The 19,364-nt window shown below is 36.6% G+C and overlaps 1 protein-coding gene across 1 annotated transcript in view; it reads left to right on the forward strand.

Annotated features, from left to right (window-relative positions):
- Nucleotides 1–19,364, forward strand: part of Iqcm (IQ motif containing M) — a 352,279-nt gene that overhangs the window by 118,311 nt on the left and 214,604 nt on the right. Inside the window, exon 7 of the mRNA XM_021220812.1 lies at nt 16,660–16,718. Coding sequence (XP_021076471.1) covers nt 16,660–16,718 — 59 coding nt within the window. The remainder of the gene's footprint in view (nt 1–16,659; nt 16,719–19,364) is intronic.

The raw sequence follows: 19,364 nt of genomic DNA on the forward strand, positions 1-19,364 counted from the left end.
TCTGTTTCTATTGTGTGCAATAGTTTGAGGAGAGTTGGAATTAGGTCTTCTTTGAAGGTCTGATAGAACTCTGTAATAAACCCATCTGGTCCTGAGCATTTTTTCATTGGGAGATTATTAATGATTGCTTCCATTTCTTTAGGGGAAATGGGACTGTTTAGATCATTAATCTGATCCTGATTTAACTTTGGTACGTGGTATCTGTCTAGGGAATTTTCCATTTCATCCAGGTTTTCCAGTTTTGTTGAGTATAGCCTTTGTAGTAGGATCTGATGAAGTTTTGGATTTTCTCAGATTCTCTCGTTATGTCTTTTTGTTTGTTAATCATTTCTGATTTTGTTAATTAGGATACTGTCCCTGTGCCCTCTATTTAGTCTGGCTAAGGGTTTATCTATCTTCTTATTTCCTCAAAGAACCAGCTCCTGGTTTGGTTGATTCTTTGAGTAGTTCTTTTTGATTCCACATGACTGATTTCAGTCCTAAGTTAGATTATTTCCTGCTGTCTACTCCTCTTTGCTTCCTTTCATTCTAGAGCTTCTAGGTGTGTTGTAATGCTGCTAGGGTATGCTCCCTCTAGTTTCTTTTTGGAGGAACTCAGGGCTATGAGTTTTCCTCTTAGGACTGCTTTCATTGTGTCCCATAAGTTTGGGTATGTTGTGGCTTCATTTTCATTAAACTCTCAAAAGTCTTTAATTTCTTTCTTTCTTTATTACTTGACCAAGGTATCATTGAGTAGAGTGTTGTTCAGCTTCCACGTGAATGTTGGCTTTCTATTATTTATGTTGTTATTGAAGATCAGCGTTAGTCTGTGGTTATCTGGTAGGATGCATGGGTTAATTTCAATAGTTTTGTATCTGTTGAGGCCTGTTTTTTGACTGATTATATGGTCAGTTTTGGAGAAGGTACCATGAGGTGCTGAGAAGAACGTATATCCTTTTGTTTTAGGATAAAATGTTCTATAGATATCTGTTAAATCCATTTCTTTCATAACTTCTGTTAGTTTCAATGTGTCTCTGTTTAGTTTTTGTTTCCAGTATCTGTCCATTGATGAGAGTGGGATGTTGAAGTCCCACTATTATTGTATGTGGTACAATGTGTGCTTTGAGCTTTACTAAAGTTTCTTTAATCAACGTGGCTTCCCTTGCATTTGGAGTATAGATATTTAGAATCGACAGTTCATCTTGGTAGATTTTACCCTTGATGTGTATGAAGTGCCCCTCCTTGTCTTTTTTTGATAACTTTNGGTTGGAAGTCAATTTTATTCGATATTAGAATGGCTACTCCATCTTGTTTCTTCAGAACATTTGCTTGGGAAATTATTTTCCAGCCTTTCACTCAGAGGTAGTGTCTGTTTCCCTGAGATGGGTTTTCTGTAAGCTGTATAAATGTTGGGTCCTGTTTGTGTAGCCAGTCTATTAGTCTATGTCTTTTTATTGGGAAACTGAATCCATTGATATTAAGAGATATTAAAGAAAAGTAATTGTTGCTTACTCTCATTTTTGTTGTTAAAGTTGGGATTCTGTTCTTGAGGCTGTCTTCTTTTAGGTTTGTTAAAGGATTAATTTCTTGCTCTTTCTAGGGTGTACTTTCCATCCTTCTGTTGGTGTTTTCCCTTTATTATCCTTTGAAGGGTTGGATTCGTAGAAAGATAGTGTGTGAATTTGGTTTTGTCATGGAATACTTTGGTTTCTCCATATATGGTAATTGAGAGTTGTGCTGGGTATAGTAGCCTGGACTGGCATTTGTGTTCTCTTAGGGTCTGTATAATCTGTCCAGGATCTTCTAGCTTTCATAGTCTCTGGTGAGAAGTCTGGTGTAATTCTAATAGGCCTGGCTTTATATATTACTTAACCTTTTTCCCTTACTGCTTTTAATATTCTACCTTTATTTAGTGCATTTGTTGTTTTGCTTTTTATGTGTCAGGAGGAATTTCTTTTCCGTTCCAGTCTATTTTGAGTCCTGTAGGCTTCTTGAATGTTCACGGGCATCTCTTTCATTAAGTTAGGGGAGTTTTCTTCTATAATTTTGTTGAAGATATTTACTGGCCCTTTAAGTTGAAAATCTTCATTCTCATCTACTCCTATTTTCCATAGGTTTGGTCTTCTCATTGTGTCCTGGATTTCCTGGATGTTTTGAGTTAGGATCTTTTTGCTGTTTGCATTTTCTTTGATTGTTGTGTCCATGTTCTTGATCGAATCTTCTGTACCTGGGATTCTCTCTTCCATCTTTTGTATTATGTTGCTGATATTCCCATCTATGGTTCCTGATATCTTCCCTAGGCTTTCTATCTCCAGAGTTGTCTCTTTTGGGTTTTCTTTATTGTTTCTACTTCCATTTTAAAATCTTGAATGGTTTTGTTCAATTCCATAACCTGTTTGGTTGTGTTTTCCTATAATTCTTTAAGGGATTTTTGTGTTTCTTTTTTCAGGATTTCTACTTGTTTAACAGTGTTTTCCTGTAATTCTTTAAAGGATTTTGTGTTTCCTCTTTAAGGCCTTCTTCCTGTTTAGCCATGTTTTCCTGTATTTCTTTAAGTGAGTTATTAATTTCTTTCTTATTATCCTCTACCAGCATCATGACATATGATTTTTAAATCCGAATCTTGCTTTTTGGGTGTGTTGGGGTATCCAGGATTTGATGAGTTAGGAGTGCTGAGTTCTGATGATGGTGAGCAGTCTCGGTTTCTGTTAGTAAGTTTCGTATGTTTGCCTTTTGCCATCTGGTAATCTCTGGTGTTAGCTGTTATAGCTGTTTCTGGCTGGAGCTTTTTCCTCCTGTGATTCTGTTAGCCTCTGTCAGCACTCCTGGGAGTCCAACTCTCTCCTGAGTCTCACTAGTCAGAATACTCTCTGCAGGCAAGCTCTCCTCTGATGGGGGAGGGAGCACAGATGTCTGGAGCTCAGATCTGCTTCCTGGGTGAACATGAAGGCCTGAAATGGGGCCAGTCCCTGAAGCTATGTTGCTTCTGCAGTCTGAAGGCTTTCCTGCACAGACTGGGCTCTGAGGGACCAGAGATACAAGATGGCTCTCTCACCTACTCTGGTGGTTAGAGCCATCCCTGCCTCTCCTTTGGTGGGGAAACTGATTTATTTTTATACATTAAACTTAGGTTAGAAAGGGAAACTAAAGCTATTCCTTTTTGCAGATGACAGCATTTTGTACTTAAAAAATCCCATGGAATCCACCTAAAACTTGTGCCTCTGATAAATACTTCCAACAATGTATTAATATACAAAATCAATATACAAACATCAATTGCCTTTATGTACAGCAAGAGCAAAGGTGCTGAGAAATTAACCAGGAACACATCCTACTCACAGTAGCCTCATCCTGTACGAAGATCAATTTCAAACTGGATCCCACACTATGATTTACAATTGGGATCACTGAAAACAGATAACACAAAAAATAAGGGGAAAACGTCAGGACATAGCTACAGGTAACATGTTCCTGAATAAAACCACAGTAGCAAGGGAAGAATTGACAAGTTCATAAAATTAAAAACTTTTTGTGCTGCAAAAGATACTGCTAACTAACTCAACAGCCTATGGAATAGGGGAAAATATTTTCCAATAAGACCTTAGGTCAGAGGTTAATATTAGTATCTATAGTATACAAACAATAGTAGAAATTAAACACCAGGAAAACAAAGCTGCCAATCAATACTAGAATAGCATTCTGGTATATTACTACTACATAGCATGCCATCTTTAGGTAATGATGATAAGCTGTATATTTTAAGCAGCTAGGAGAAAAGATTTTGAATGTAATAGAGTAAAATAATGAATGATGTATGAGGAAAATAGACACATTTGCTGACTTAAATGTTAAATAGTGTACTTAAGTATTGAATCATCATGTAGCATCCCATCGATACATGCAATTATGTTTTATGTATCTGTTAAAAATAATCACAATTTAGAAAAATTAAGTTACAAATTAACTCAAGGTTTAAGACAATTAAAAGAGACTAGAGACAAAACACTAAGACAAGACACTAGGGGCTAAACCAGCAATAGTTTCCCCATCAGGTCTGTATTAGTTATTTTTCTCACTGAGGTGGCATAATAGAAGCAATGCTAGGGAGAAAAGATGTATTTCATCTTTTAGTTTCAGAGACTCAGTCTTTTATAGTAGGGAAGAAAAAGTACCCCACTGTAGCTTACATCATGAACTGGCAGAAAAGTGAGAAAGGGTCAAGTTAAGATATAGCTGGAGGGACATGGCTTCAGTTACCTGTGTCTTTCACCAAGGCCACATCTCCTTATACCTTTTATTGGTTTACTGATACCATCAAATCATGAATGCATTGATATACTAATTCTATTCATTAGGTCAGAGCCCTTCAGATCTTAGCGTCTTGGTCTCTGGAAATCCATCATAGACAGTCAGAAGTATGCCTTTTTATTCTCCTAGATGTTTCTCAGTTCAATCAGGTTGACATTCAAAATTTGCTCTCACAATCTTTCCGAGAAAGAGGATCGAAACTCATAATAGTCTATTCACCATTTTGACTATTGCTTTTGACTAGAATGTTATTTTTCTATTGGCTCAGTTATGCATTACAGGTATAGTTTAGTTTTATGTTTTTAGATTTTTTTTTTGGTATGGTCACAGGATTTGTTATCCCATACACATTCCTGGAAATGACAGTCACCTTACCTTTTTATAAATAGCTCAGTCTTTCAGATGGACTTCCTGGATAGCAATCATTTCCCCTTCTCCTTTTAGCCTTTTTATCTAAGTGCTGTGTTTAAATCCTGTGTATAGGGAGGTAGGCTGGCTGTAGGGGGTATGGGACTTGGGGTGCGGAGGGTGCTAGTGGCAGTGGGTGGATGGGAAGTTGGGGGCTAGAGGGGTGGTAGAGTGCTTGCTAGGCATGTGCAAGGCCCTAGTCTCAGTCTCCAGAATGGACAAACAAACAAATGAACAACATAGAGGTTGGAGTGAGGTTTGCTGAGTCATCTTGTGTAACATCCCGTATTCTGAAAGGCAAAAGGGTAGTATACAGTTACTAGCTTTCTCATTGGCACTTCTGCTTTTGTTTGTAAAGATACAAAAGGATATATTGCAGTTGGGATCACCTTATGTATGGAGGTTAGTTTGGTTCTGGGAACAGGTTTGGAAACATATACCTGTACTTTGAGGATTACAGCCTTCATTGAAGTTGCTTATATGTTTTCAAGGCTCCCCTGTGCCTTGCATCCACTCTGGGCACTCTTAAATTCAAGAATACAAAAATCAATGACTTATAAAACATATACAAAATGTATTTGGTGACTTTTGGTACTGCAAGTTTGCTAATGATTAACGTTTCTTCCCATTCAAGTAATTTCTCATCCAGCAAGCCATGATACTGTAAGAACTGTGTCTGGCTGCTCCTTTGCAGTTGATAGGGGCATGGCTGACTCCCACAGAACAAGCAGTGCTATTAGTAGTTCAGTTTGCAGGAAAGCCTCTCTTTTAACGTCACATGAGTTCATGTATAATTTAACTTCATATGTATATACTAGAAATGATCTCTTTGAAATCTTATTTTACTTTGAATGGTATGTTTATATATCATGTTTTATATGTAATCTAGCAGGGGCATAAGACTGTTTAAAACTATGAAAATTCTTTATGGCTCAGAAAATACTCCTTTAACTACATTTATGGTGCTATGGAATAGTATGTCAATTATTGAAAACCTTTTTATAGCAAATGTATTTGAGATATTCACCACAGTAGCATAAAATAACAATCTGTGTAGCAGTAATATGCAAAATGTGAGGCTAGAGAGGTTCTGGAGTTAATCAGTGTAAGTTTAATCATTATATGTGAGGAACTGTCAGAAAGAAAAAAAAACAAATTTTGGAAAGAGGATAGGGATTGATGGCTTAGACAACTGTTTTTCTAAAAGGAAGCCTGAGGTGTAATAATATTGCATAAATTCCAGAACTGAGTCTCCGTTTCAGTTTATTCTGATCTTTGAAGGGATATGTGGGGCAAGGAGTCTGGGAAGTGATGGGAGATAAATCTATTCAGGTTGTTACAAAATAATTGAAAGCTGTGCCAGGAGAGTTTGATTAGCAGCTTATATATTCTTCATCCAAGTGTTTAGGAACATGAAAACTGTGTTTCTAGGCAGAAGGAAGGAACTTAAGGAAGTTGAAAGAAGCAGGTGGCAGCTATAGAAAGAGGAAGCATTTCAAGGGAAATGCAATTGAAATATTAAGGGAGAGTGCACTTGAGATTTGAGTATAGAAGTCTGTAGAAGACTAACATTTATGAGGAAAAACCCTTTAAATAAAAGCTGGCATTCATGGTTCAAAAAAGAAACTACAAACAAACAACAAATTGATAGAAAAACTGAAAGCAAATTCCCAAATCTTTTCTAGTTAGGTTTTTCTAATCTTTATTAGAAGAAAGGGGGACAGATGGAGGAAGTGACTCCATGAGTTTGTAAAAGAGGGAAGGGCAAGGGCAGGAAAGCATCCTCGGAGGGGAGGAGAGAGCTTCACATTGCACACTTTGTTCTGGAGAACTTGCCAAGAAGCAAGAGAGAGAAGAAACCACAAGAGTAGTTTAAATAGCACCTTCACCAGGGCCGGGCACCCCTTGCCAAACACAGTTCCTGTAAAAGGATGGGATACAAAGATTAAAAGTTAAGGATTATGAACCTTTAGACGTTTTGTAGCCACGAATACAGAACATTATGAAAGCAACAGTGAAAAGCCTGACTTTGGTGTTCAAAATCACTTATGGACTATGCATAAATTTAAAAAATAAAATATTATTTTTGGAGTAGCTGTTTACTTTGAAAAAGAATGTATGATCTAGATAATCTGAAAGTACCAATCTGTTTTCTTTCTCTGTCTTTCTTTTCATTTTTAAAATTCTTCTCCCATACATTACATCCTGACTGCAGTTTCCCCTCCTCTCAACCTCTCATCCTCCTCTCTCCCCTAGATCCACTCCTCTTTTTCTCTTTTTTAAAAGAAAGAAAGAAAGAAAGAAAGAAGAGAAGTAGAAAGAAAGAAAGAAAGAAAGAAAGAAGAAAGCTGTTTAACAAGTTCCAGTAAGACCAGGCACAGACCCTCTATCCAGGTTGGACAAGGCAAACCAGTAGGAGAGTCAGAGACACCTTCTCTTCCCATTACTGGGAGTCCTACAAGAACATGAAGCTACACAACCATAATGTATATGTAGAGAACCTAGCTCAACCCATACAGGGGCCAAGTTTGTGGCTTCAGTCTCTGTGAGCCCCTATGAACCCTGCTTAGTTGATTCTGTGGGCTATGTTCAGCTGGTGTCCTCAATCACGCTAGCTTCTACAATCATTCCTCTCCTTCCTCTGCAGTTTCCTTGGCCCTGCCTTACGTTTGCTGTGGGCTTCTGCATATACTCTTATCAGTTGCTGATGACAATTGGGTTAGGCACCAACCTATGAGTATAGCAGATTATCATTAGGAATCACGCCATTGACTTCTTTGGGGGGGGTAATTAAATTTATTTATCCACTTTTTATCTCAAAATCAACCTCTCCTCTCACCCACATTCCACCTGTCCCTTCTCCTTTGAGATGGGGAAGTACCCATCTTGGTATCACCCCCAAAATACTCTCCCCACATTGAGGATTTTCTGTTTAGCTCTGTACTCCATTTTTAATTGGGTTATTTGGTTTGTTGATATCTAACTTACTGAATTCTTTATATATTTTCGATATTACCTCTGTCAGATACAGGGTTAATGAAGATCTTTCCCCAATTTGTAGGCAGCTGTTTTGTCATATTGACAATGTCCTTTGCCTTAGAGAAGCTTTCTAGTTTCATGAAGTACCATTTATCAGGTGTTGATCTTAGAGACTGAGTCACTGGTGTTCTATTTAGGAAATTGTCTCCTATACCAATGTGTTCAAGGCTATTTCCCACTTTGTCTTGTATTATATTTAATGTGTTTGGTTTCATGTTGAAGTCCTTGCTCCACTTGGACTTGAGTTTTGTGCAGAGTGATAATTATAGATCTTTTTGCATTCTTCTATATACAGACATCTGGTTAGACATTTGTTGAAGATTCTTTTTTTCCCACTGTATGGTTTGGCTTTATCAAAAATTAAATGTCCATAGGTATATGGGTTCATTTCTGGTCTTCGATTTTATCCCATTCATCAACCTGTCTGATTCTATACCAATACCATGCAGTTTTAATTACTATTGCTTTGCAGTACAGCTTGAAGTCAGGGATAGTGATACCTCTAGAAGTTCTGTTATTGTTCAGGACCGTTTTGGCTATCCTCAGTTTTTGTTTTTCCATATGTAGTTAAGAACTATTCTTTCAAGATTTGTAAATTTTAAAATTTTGATGGGAATTGCATTGAATCTGTAGATTGCTTTTGGTAAGATGGCCATTTTCACTATGTCAATCTTACTGATCCATGAGTGTAGTGATATTTAAAATCCCAACCTAGCCCTGCTTCCCAGCCTTAGGCTATTTATGTTCCTGGATGAAACACAGACACAGCCTTTACATTTTTAATATACCTTAGGCAGCACAATACCTGGGCAGCTGCCTACCCTCTGTATTGTTAGAATTTGCTTTTTTAAATCAATAATCCTAGTTATTGCTTACTATTTACTATGTTCCATGTGGGCTGCTCTTAGCTTCAATTGGTCAACCCACATGGCCATGATTCTATAGCTCAGCTCTTCTATGGTAGCTCTCCTCCCTCCTGCACATTCTTCCTCTTCCATCGTAGCTTCTCTCTGCCCTTCCCTCCTGGTGGTCATCTCTCCCCAAACCCAAGAAACCTCAACCCCACCTATGTCTCTTCTGCCCAGCTATTGGCTGTCAATATCTTTATTCACCAATAAAAATTAACTTTGGGGGTATGGTTCTAGGGACTATGTGCAGACTTCAAGTCTTTGGGGCCCCCACTTAGCATTACAATAGATGGTAAAAGACAAAACTTCAACAATTTTCCTTTTAGTCCCATAAAAGGCTCCTTTTATCCTCAGATATTAATTGAACACAATTATAACAATTGTGTAAATTGAAAGGTATGACATACACTTATAATGTCTAGTCTATCATATTTGACAATTTAGATAAATTATTCTATTATTTATCCTAACTTAATTAGTTATAGTTCTGTACCTCAATCATGTTTGATTTTAATTTGTATTACAATCTAAAAACCATCTTTTTGAATCTAGAATAACTTCTGTAATGTGAAATAGATTAAGTTCAATTGTGATACTATAACCAGTCCTCAACCCCATCAGAGATTTGAGAAGGAATTAAATATTATCTGAGTACGCAGAAATCACAAAGACATAGCTTCCAAAAACATAAACGATTGGCAGAGACTGTTTTGACAGTCCACAATATTCCTATTAATGTTTTAGCATCTATCTTCAGCCTTCTGGCCCAGAACATCTAACAGACCTTAAATGAAACAGAAACTATGAAGAACTATATTACCCTGTCTTGGCAGAGCTTACCTGTCAACTATCCTGCATCCATTTGACCCTTTAAGACAGCATTCTGTCTACAGATATAATTTGGGCATTTCTTGCTCAGTGGCTAGTCTGGCACGATTGAGGCATCTCCACTTGGAGGTATTGATGCTCTATATTGTCTTTGAAGTGGAATGCAGGAATTGTCAGGAGCAGACATGTCTCATATTCAAAAGATCTTTTAATAATGAAACGATTTTAAGTGTCATATTTTGTGGACTCGACACTTTTGAAGGCCTTCTATCCATCTTTAGATAGATATAAACATTAATTATTTTTAGCTATTTACTATATGAGTAACCTTGAAAACACTTTATTATAATTAGCTACATTAGAATCTAATATGACCATGAGTTTACTATCTGACTAATAACTTACATTACTTAATAACCATCCTAAACAGTTTATAATAGCAGCTATTAAAGGCCTGGGTCTAAGCCTTGTATTTTTAAATGAGTTGCGTAAGTAAAATGCTTAAGAGTAACAAAATTAATTTTAAATTTTGTATCAATATACAAAGATTTATACCAATGAAAACCTTAAACCTGTATCAATATCTCAAATTCTGTACCAATCTAAGAAAAGATAGCTTTAATTCTGCATTAAAATATACGGGGTTCTACCAATATAAAATTATGGCTATAAAATCATTTAATAATAGGAAAATAATCCATCTTCTGATATCTTCCTCAATTTTTTTTCAGTGATTTGAAGTCCTTGTCATATTGATCTTTTACTTACTTAATTAGAGTTACACCAAGATATTTAATATTATTTGGGGTATTGTTTCCCTAATTTCTTTCTCAGTCTGTTCATCATTTGTATAAAGGAGAGGTACTGATTTCTTTGAGTTAATTTTGTATCCAGTCACTTTGTTGAAGGGGTTTATCAGACGTAGGAGTTCTCTGGTAGAATTTTTGGGGTCTCTTCTGTGTACTATCATATCTGAATAGGGATACTTGACTTCTTCTTTTCCAATTTGTGTTCTTTTGATCTTTAGGTGTCTTATTGCTCTAGCTAGAACTTCAAGTATTATATTGAGAAAAATAGAGAGTAGACAGCCTTGTCTTGCCCCTGATTTTAGTGGGGTTACTCTAAGTTTCTCTCTAGTTAATTTGATATTTGGCTATTGGCATGTTCTATATTTCCTTTATTTTATATAGATATGTGCCTTGTATCCCTGTTCTCTCCAAGACTCTTACCATAAAAAGGTGCTGGATATAGCCAAAGGCTTTCTCAGCGTCTAATGAGATGATCATGTGGGCTTGTTATTGTTATTGTTTGTTTATATGGTGGATTATAATCATGGATTTATGTATATTGAACCACCCCTACATTCCTGGGATGAAGCCTACTGATCATGGTTGATACCTTTGATGTATTCCTGAATTCTGTTTGTGAATAGTTTATTTTTTGCATCAGTGTTCATAAGGGAAATTGGTCTGAAATTCTCTTTCTTTGTTGAGTCTTTGTGTACTTTAGGTATCAGGGTGGTGACTGTGTCCTCATAGAATGAGTTTGGCAGTTCTGCACTAAAACCATCTGGTCCTGTTTCATTTTTTACTTTTTATTTTTTTGGCTTGTTTGAGGACTCTTAATTACTGCTGGTATTTCCAAGGGAGTTATAGGACTATTTAGTTTACCTGACCTTAATATAACTTTGGTAACTGTCCAAACAATCACCCATTTCATTTAGATTTTCCAGTTTTATGGAGAAAAAACTTTTGAACTGAGACTCAAGGATTCTTCTATTTACCTCAGTGTCTGTTGTTATGTCTACCTTTTCATTTATGAATTTGCTAATTTGAGTACAGTCTTTCTGCCTTTTTAGTTAATTTGGCTATGGGTTTGCTTATCTTGTTGATTTTTTTCAAAGGACCAGCTCTTGGTTTTGTTATTGTTGTTGTTGTTGTTTTCTATTATTCTCTTTGTTTCTAATTGATTGGTTTTAGCCCTGAGTTTGATTATTTCCTAGAAATTATCTACTCTTCTTGGATGTGTTTGGTTCTTTTTGTTCTAGAGCTTTCAGGTGTTATTTAATTCCTTAGTATGCGATCTCTTCAATTTCTTTTTGAGGGCACTCAAAAAGAGGAAAGTTCTATGAACTATGAACTTTCCTCATAGCAATGCTTTCATTGTGTCCCATATGTTTAGGTATGTTGTGCCCTCATTTTCATTGGATCCTAGAAAGTCTTTCATTTCTTTCTTGACCCTGTGTTCTCTGAGCAGAAAGCAGAGAGTTGTTTAGAGTTCACGAGTGTGTAGGCTTATTGTCTGAAGTTTGGTGTGTAATTTAAGCTTTAGCACTGTTTCTTTTACAAATGGGGGTGCCATTGCAGTTGGGGCATAGATATTCAGAACTAAGACATCCTCTTGGTGGATTTTTTTCTTTGATGAGTATGAAGTGTCTTTCCACATTTTAAAAATTACTTTTGGTTGAAAGTCTATTTTATGAGATATTAGAAATGATTACCCCAGGTCATTTCTTGGGCCTGTTTACTTGGAAAAGCTCTTTCTAGCCGTTTACACTGACATAATGCCTTTGTTGCAGAGATAAATTTCTTGTGTACATCAGCATGATGGATTCTTTTTATGCATACATCCTGTTAGCCTGTATGATTTTATTGGGGAATTAAGTCTATTGATCTTGAGAGATATTACTGACCAATGTTTATTAATTCCTGTTATTTTGATGTTGTTGGTAGTATATGTGTGTGTGTGTGTGTGTTTCTTTTCTATTGGTTTTAATGATATAAAATTATTTATTTCTTGAGTTTCCTTGAGTGTAGTTAGACTCATTGGGTTGGAGTTTTCTTTCTAGTATCTTTTGTAGGACTGGATTAGTGGAAAGATATTGTTTAGATTTGGTATGCTTTTGTCAAGGGATATCTTTGTTTCTCCATCTATGACGACTGAAAGTTTTGCTGGGTACAGTGGTCTGGGCTGGCATCTGTTGTCTCTTAGGGTCTACAAGACCTCTTCTCAGGCTCTTCTAGTTTTTAGATTCTCTGTTGAGAAGTTGGGTATAATTCTGATAGATCTGTCTTTGTATGTCAGTTGACCCTTTTCCCTTGCAGCTTTTAATATTTTTTTCTTTATTCTGTACATTTAGCATTTTGATTATTATGTAGATGTTTGGTGTTCTGTAAGCTTCTTTTACTTTATAGGCATCACTTTCTTTAGGTTAGGGAAATTTTCTTCTCTGATTTTGTTGAAGATATTTTCTGGGCCTTTGAGCTGGGAATCTTCTCCTTCAATTTCTATTATTCTTAGGTTTGATCTTCTCACAGTGTCCCAGATTTCTTGATTTTCTGTGTCATGAACTTTTTAGATTTAACATTTTCTTTAACCAATGTATTAATTTCTTCTATGCATGCTATTCTCTCTTCCATCTCTTGTATTCTATTGGTGATGCTTATGTCTGTAGTTTCTGTTTTCTTGCTGATGTTTTCCATCTTTAGGATTGTCTCAGCTTGTCTTTTCTTTATTGTGGCTATTTCCATTTTCTGGTCTTGGACAGTTCTATTAATTTCTTTGCCTGTTTGTTTATATTTTCTTATATTTCTTTAAGGGATTTATTTATTTCCTCTTTTAAGGCCCCTATTATCTTTATAAGATTGGATTTAAGATCATTGTGATTCAGATTTGTTAGGATATCCAAGGCTTGCTGTAGCAGGATATCTGGGGCTTGGTGGTGCCTGGCTCTTGTTTGTGTTCTTATGCTATCCTATAGCTGGTTTTCCCTGGTGTTGACTGGATGATCCTGATGACAGCAGGACTTTTCTGGAGGGCAGAGGGAGTCATGAGCCTGACTGTGAAGGTCAGGGCATTAAACTCTGCTGTCTGTGCCTCTGGCATTAGCCACTAGCAAGGGATTTGTGGGGCACTGTTCTAAGCTGGTAGTTCTTGGAGGCTCTGCTTGCCTCTATGGGGAAGCAGGAAGTTCTTACAGTTCTACAAGGTTCCTCAGGACCAAAGGGCAATCCCAGTGCTAGTTAAAGGAGGTCAGTGGACTGCATGCAACTGATCTCTGCCAGCTGTGTCCCAGGCAGACCCACCTGGGAAAGGATTGGTGGGGCATGGTTCCAAGATGGTTAGGCTTCTCTGCTGCCCCCCCCCCAAGGCCTCCACAGGGGAGCAGTAGGTCTTGGTTTTCCCCAAACCTCCACAGGACCAAAGAGTGAGCCCAGTGCTAGGTGATGGAGGCCAGGGGACTGTTGGCAACTCATTGCTTCTGGCTCTGGGACAAGATCTTCTGTTTCATTGATTTTTTTTTTTTTTTTTTTTTTGTTCTGTTCTGAGTCTCTGGACTACATCTCCCTCTTGTTTCTTTCCTTTTAGACAGTGTCAGGCTTCCTCTCATGGCATGGGACTCAAGCTGAGCTAGTTATTGGTTGGCTATTTCTATAAGTTCTGTGCCACCTTTACTCCAGCAGATCTTGCAAGCAGTACAGATTACAGGTCAAAGATTTTGTGGTTGGGTTGATGTCCCATCCCTACTACTAGGAGACTTGTCTAGTTATAGAAGATAGACAGTTTGAGCTCCATATCCTCCATTACTCGGAGCCTTTGTTAGGGTAACTCTTGTAGATTCGAGTCATCTTTATCAGTGCTCTCTATCTCTGCGCTGACCTCATCCCTCCTATTCCCATCCCCACCATTCACCTGCAAAATTGATTGCATTCCTCCTTACTAGGGAGATCCATGCCCTTGAGCACTCCTTGTTCCTTAGCCGTGCTGGGTTGTGGACTGTAGCTTGATAATTCTTTACTTAACAGCAGTACCTAAATTATACAAAACTCAAGAAACTAGACATCAACAATTTGAATAATCCAATTAAAAATGGGTTACACCAGATTTCAGCAGAAAACTCAAAAACAGGAATTTCTAATAGCTAAGAAACACTTAAATGTTCAATACCCTTAGGTATCAGGGAAATACAAATCAAAACTACTTTGAGAGAATTCTGTCTTACACCTCTCAGCATAGTTAGGATCACAAACATGTGACAGCTCAGGCTTGTGTGGTTGTGCAGCAAGGGAAACATTCCTCCATTTCTGGTGGGAGTGCAAATTTATACAGCTACTATGGAAATTAATATGGCGTTTCCTCAGAAAGTTGGGAGTCGATCTATCTCAAAACTTAGCTATATCACTTCTGTGCATATACCAGAAGAATTCTTCCTGAAGGACACTTGCTCAACTATGTTCATAGCAACTTTATTCATACCAGCCAGAAACTAGAAACAACCTAGATGTCCCTCAACTGAAAAATGGATAAAGAAAATGTACATTTACACAATGGAGTCTTATTCAGCTGTTAAAACAACAATAACATCATGAAATTTTCAGGTAAATGAATGGAACTAGAAAAGATCATCCTGAGTAAAGTAACTCAGATTCAGAAAGACAAGTGATATCACTTCAGTTATGAAGTTTTTGTTTTCTAATGTAATTGTAGAAATAGTATCTTAGTACTTAGAAGTAAATATCACAAGAGAGCATAGATATATATACAACTAAGATTGTATTTGAAGAAATATAATATAAAACAAAGCTTAGATTTGTAGGTGAGAGCAATGATTTAAAACTACCTATGTCTTCAAACAATTGCAACATTTTTACATTTCATCTTTATGTTGCCTTTTATGTTTTCTGAGGATTTATATAAGGTATGTTCTGGCTTCAGTTATCAAAGACACACTTGAAGCTTAAATGTGAATAGAAAAGACAGATTTTCCAGACAGTATGTGCATGCCATATTATACCACAAAGCTTTCCATTACAATGACCTCCCATGCTCCATTTTTCACTCAGTTATCAGAATTACTTCAAATTTCTCATGCCTAGTTTTTTTCAAAAGTGATCATGGGCAATTATGAAATGGATGACTGGATTTGCTTCACCTTTGCCTCACCCTGGTCAGAGGCAATGACTGGTTATTCAAAGATATTATGGGGTGATCTTCCCATCCAGTGTCATAATTGTCTAGTATTAAAGAAATGTATAAGAAAACACAGTATCAAACATTGTTGTATAATAATTGAGAGTGACTTTAGCACCTTATTCCAGTCTTGTTTTGAATGACATATGGAAGACATTTTTCATAGAGTGTAAATTGGTTTCTCTTATTGAACTGTTTTCCTGGGTGTTTTTACATTAGTCTTTTGGGTCATGTTAACAAAGCACAACAATGTATATGGCTTAACAAACAGAGTTAATTATCTCATAATTCTGGAAGCTGAAAATCTAAGCTTATGCTGCCAGCAAGAGTATTTTTCTCCCTTTATTTGGAGCTTTTTTTTTTTTTCCTCCTTGCCTTGTATCATCACAGGATCTTATTCTTATGCTTGTTCCTTTTCTTGACCTCATCCTTGAACCTCACACAGTTTTTGAAGACTTTGAGATAAATATATACATACGAATTAAGGCTCTAAGAATTTGAGGATAATGTAGTTTAGTCCATAATTCTTTGACAGCTAGGAATTTGATATCTATATCTGATAGACATACCAATTAATATCAGGAAATATCCTACATCATTCTTCTACTTATATTTCCTTATTAACCTGATTTAAAGTTATTTTTATTTTTCATAGATGGCATTTGTTTTGTAAAATGTTACAGCAGATATTTTGTAAAATTGTAAAGATTTATTTGCAGAGTCAAATAAATAAAATTTTACCTATAATATATTTATAAAACACCTTTTTGCCAAAATTATTACTAAGAGCTATATATCTGCATGCAAAAAATACTGAAGATGATTCAACAATTATACTACTTTGAGCATACACACTTATTCATATGGATATTGAGTTTATGGTATATATTAGAATATTAATATATTTTTATTTTGAAGATTTATTTTTCACTTGAAACTATAAATTAGGGGCTGGTGAGATGGCTCAGCGGTTAAGAGTGTTGACTGCTCTTCCAAAGGTCCTGAGTTCAAATCTCAGCAACCACATGGTGGCTCACAACCATCTGTAACAAAATCTGATGCCCTCTTCTGGAGTGTCTGAGGACAGCGACAGTGAACTTACATATAATAAATAAATAAATAAATAAATAAATATTTTTAAAAAAGAAACTATAAAATAAATGAAATGAAAAGCTTACAGGTAGTCAAGTTATTTTCTTCTTATCTCAACTCTTTACAGAGACCACTTAAGAAGAAAGATCTACAACCTATCAAGAAAGAACTAAAGACAGAAAAAAGGTTGGTCTTTTATACCAAAGAAGAAAAACACTAATAAGTGTGTTAATTTTTCATGTTGAAAATATACCCGATGACTTTAATACTGAAATACCAGGGAGTATAGGTTGTTGAGAGCTCAATTAATTGTGTTATTTGTGTACAAGTATATGAATCTATAAGTATGCATGCTGAAGCCAGAGTTGGACATTGAACATCTTCACTTATTGCTAATCACTTTATTACTTGAGATAAGGCTTCACACTGAGCCATAACTTCAACTAGACTGGGCAGACAGTGAACTCTCCAGATCCACCTAACATTTTGCCTTGATGATGGTATTTAACTTTTTATATGGGTGCCAAGGGTCTGAAATAAGGTCCCCGGATTGCAGAGCAAATTTTATGATAAGGTCAGTTTCCAGATGTGTGCTTTTTCATAAATTGGGATTAAATTCATTTATTAACATTATTGGAGAATCTGGGGCTATAGAGTAAATGGAAACTAATTATGGAATTCTACAAAGGAGAAGAGTCCAGAGGGGGAATTCTGGGTCTGAATGTAAACCCTTCTTTAATTACTGACTGGCTTCTTAACTGTGAATGTGCAAAACAAACCACAGAGTACAGTCTAAAGTAAAAACTTGAATAATTAAATTTTAGTTAAATTGGCTATATTAAAAGGAGATGATCTGAGCTGAAGAGATTTCTGAGTGGTCATGATCCCACGTTGCTCTGGAGAGGATGTTGATTAAGTCCTTAAAACCCACATTAGGTGGATAATAACTGGCTTTAACTCTAGCTCCAGGGCATCTGATATTCTTTCTGGCCTCTGTGGCTAACAGCCTACATATGCATAACCCCTTCTCCTTTACAAATATTTAAAAATAAAAAATAAATCTTTAAAGAAATATTCTAGATGTTAGATTATGTACATTGTAAGGAAAATTTTATGCCCAAGATGGTGTTCATAAAGACAGGGTCCTCTCCAACATAGAAAGGGAAGCTATTAAAATAATGAAGAAATTTCTAGACATAAGACATTTAAAGACAAACGACCAAATAATTTGACCAATGTAGTCATAAACAAGTCTATATTTAACACATTATTAAAAAAACAAAAACAAAAACAAAAGCAAAAAAGTCCCAAGCAAGCCAAAAAATAAAAAAACAAAAACAAACAAAACAAAACAAAACAAAAAACCCAAACCTAAAACTAAACAAAAAACTTGCACAATTTATAAAAGCCAAACAGAAGACAATGAAATTTAAGATAGTGAGGCAAGACCACCAGGCCACCTTGGGTCTGAACACAGTGGACAGTCCCACAGTCTCCAGTTGCCCTAGTATGCCCAGGATCATAGGATCACTGGTGAGAGGAACACAATCTGTTTCAACAGAACCAGTGGTGCCTAGGGACAGCTAGAGCAACGACACAGGAACCCCACCCAACCACTGGCTCAGGTTCCTTCTGGTCAGAGCCAACGATGGGCTACCTTGGGCCCAAACTTGGCAGACAGTCCCGTGGTCCCAAGAGGACTCTCTACCCTCCAGACTCCCTAGCACACACAGGATCTTAGGATCACTGGTGCATGGAATACAACATCTGTTCCAACATAACTGGGAGTGCCTGGGGCTAGTTGGAGCATAGGCACAGGAACCCCTCCCAACAAGTGGCTCAGGTACATTCCAGTCAGCACTGGTCTACCTTTTTTTCAAATTCAGCAAACACTCCCATGATCCCAGAGGAGGTACCAATCCAGGATCTTAGGATCCTAGGAACTTGGTCACACCAGGATCTCAGGGTCTCAGAGGAAGCTTGACTGCCAAGAACTCTGACACACACAGAATCTCAGCATCACAGGATCCCAGAGAAAGCTGGACTCTGAGGAGTCCTGACTCAACTGGGATTACAGGGAGGACAGGCTCCAATCAGATATATCTAGGGCAGGGAGCACTTGAGATAATCAGATGGTAGGAGGCAAGCTTAAGAAGAGAAGCAACAGAAACCAAGGTTACTTGACATCATCAGAACCTAACTCTCCGAACATAACAGGTCCTGTATACACCATCACACCAGGAAATCAAGATATGGATCTAAAGTTACTTCTCATGGTGATGATAGAGGACTATAAGAAGAAAATAAAATAGCTCCCTTAAATAAAGAATGCATCCAATCAAGAGAAAGAATTGAACAAAACCATTCAGGATCTTAAAATGGAAGTAGAAACAATAAAGAAATCTCAAAAGGAGATAACTCTGGAAATAGATAACCTAGGAAAGAAGTCAGGAGCCATTGATGCAAGCATAACAAACAGAATACAAGAGATAGAGAGATAATTCCAAGTGCAGAAGATACCATAGAAAACATTGAAACAATAATCAAAGAAAATGTGAAATGATAAAAGATCCTAACCCAAAATATCCAGGATATCTACAGCACAATGAGAAGACAAAACCTAAGGATAATAGGTATAGACCAAGAAGGGAAATTTCCAACTTTAAGTGCCAGTAAAAAATCTTCAACAAAATTATAGAAGAAAACTCTTCTAACCCAAAGAAAGAGATTCCTGTAAACATACAAGAACCCTTCCGAATTCTGCACCAGAAAAGAAATTCGTCCTGTCAAAAAAAAAAAAAAAAAAAAAAAAAAAAAAAAAAAAAAAAAAAA

This window comes from Mus pahari, chromosome 20, assembly GCF_900095145.1.
Source record: "Mus pahari chromosome 20, PAHARI_EIJ_v1.1, whole genome shotgun sequence".
Lineage (NCBI taxonomy): Eukaryota > Metazoa > Chordata > Mammalia > Rodentia > Muridae > Mus > Mus pahari.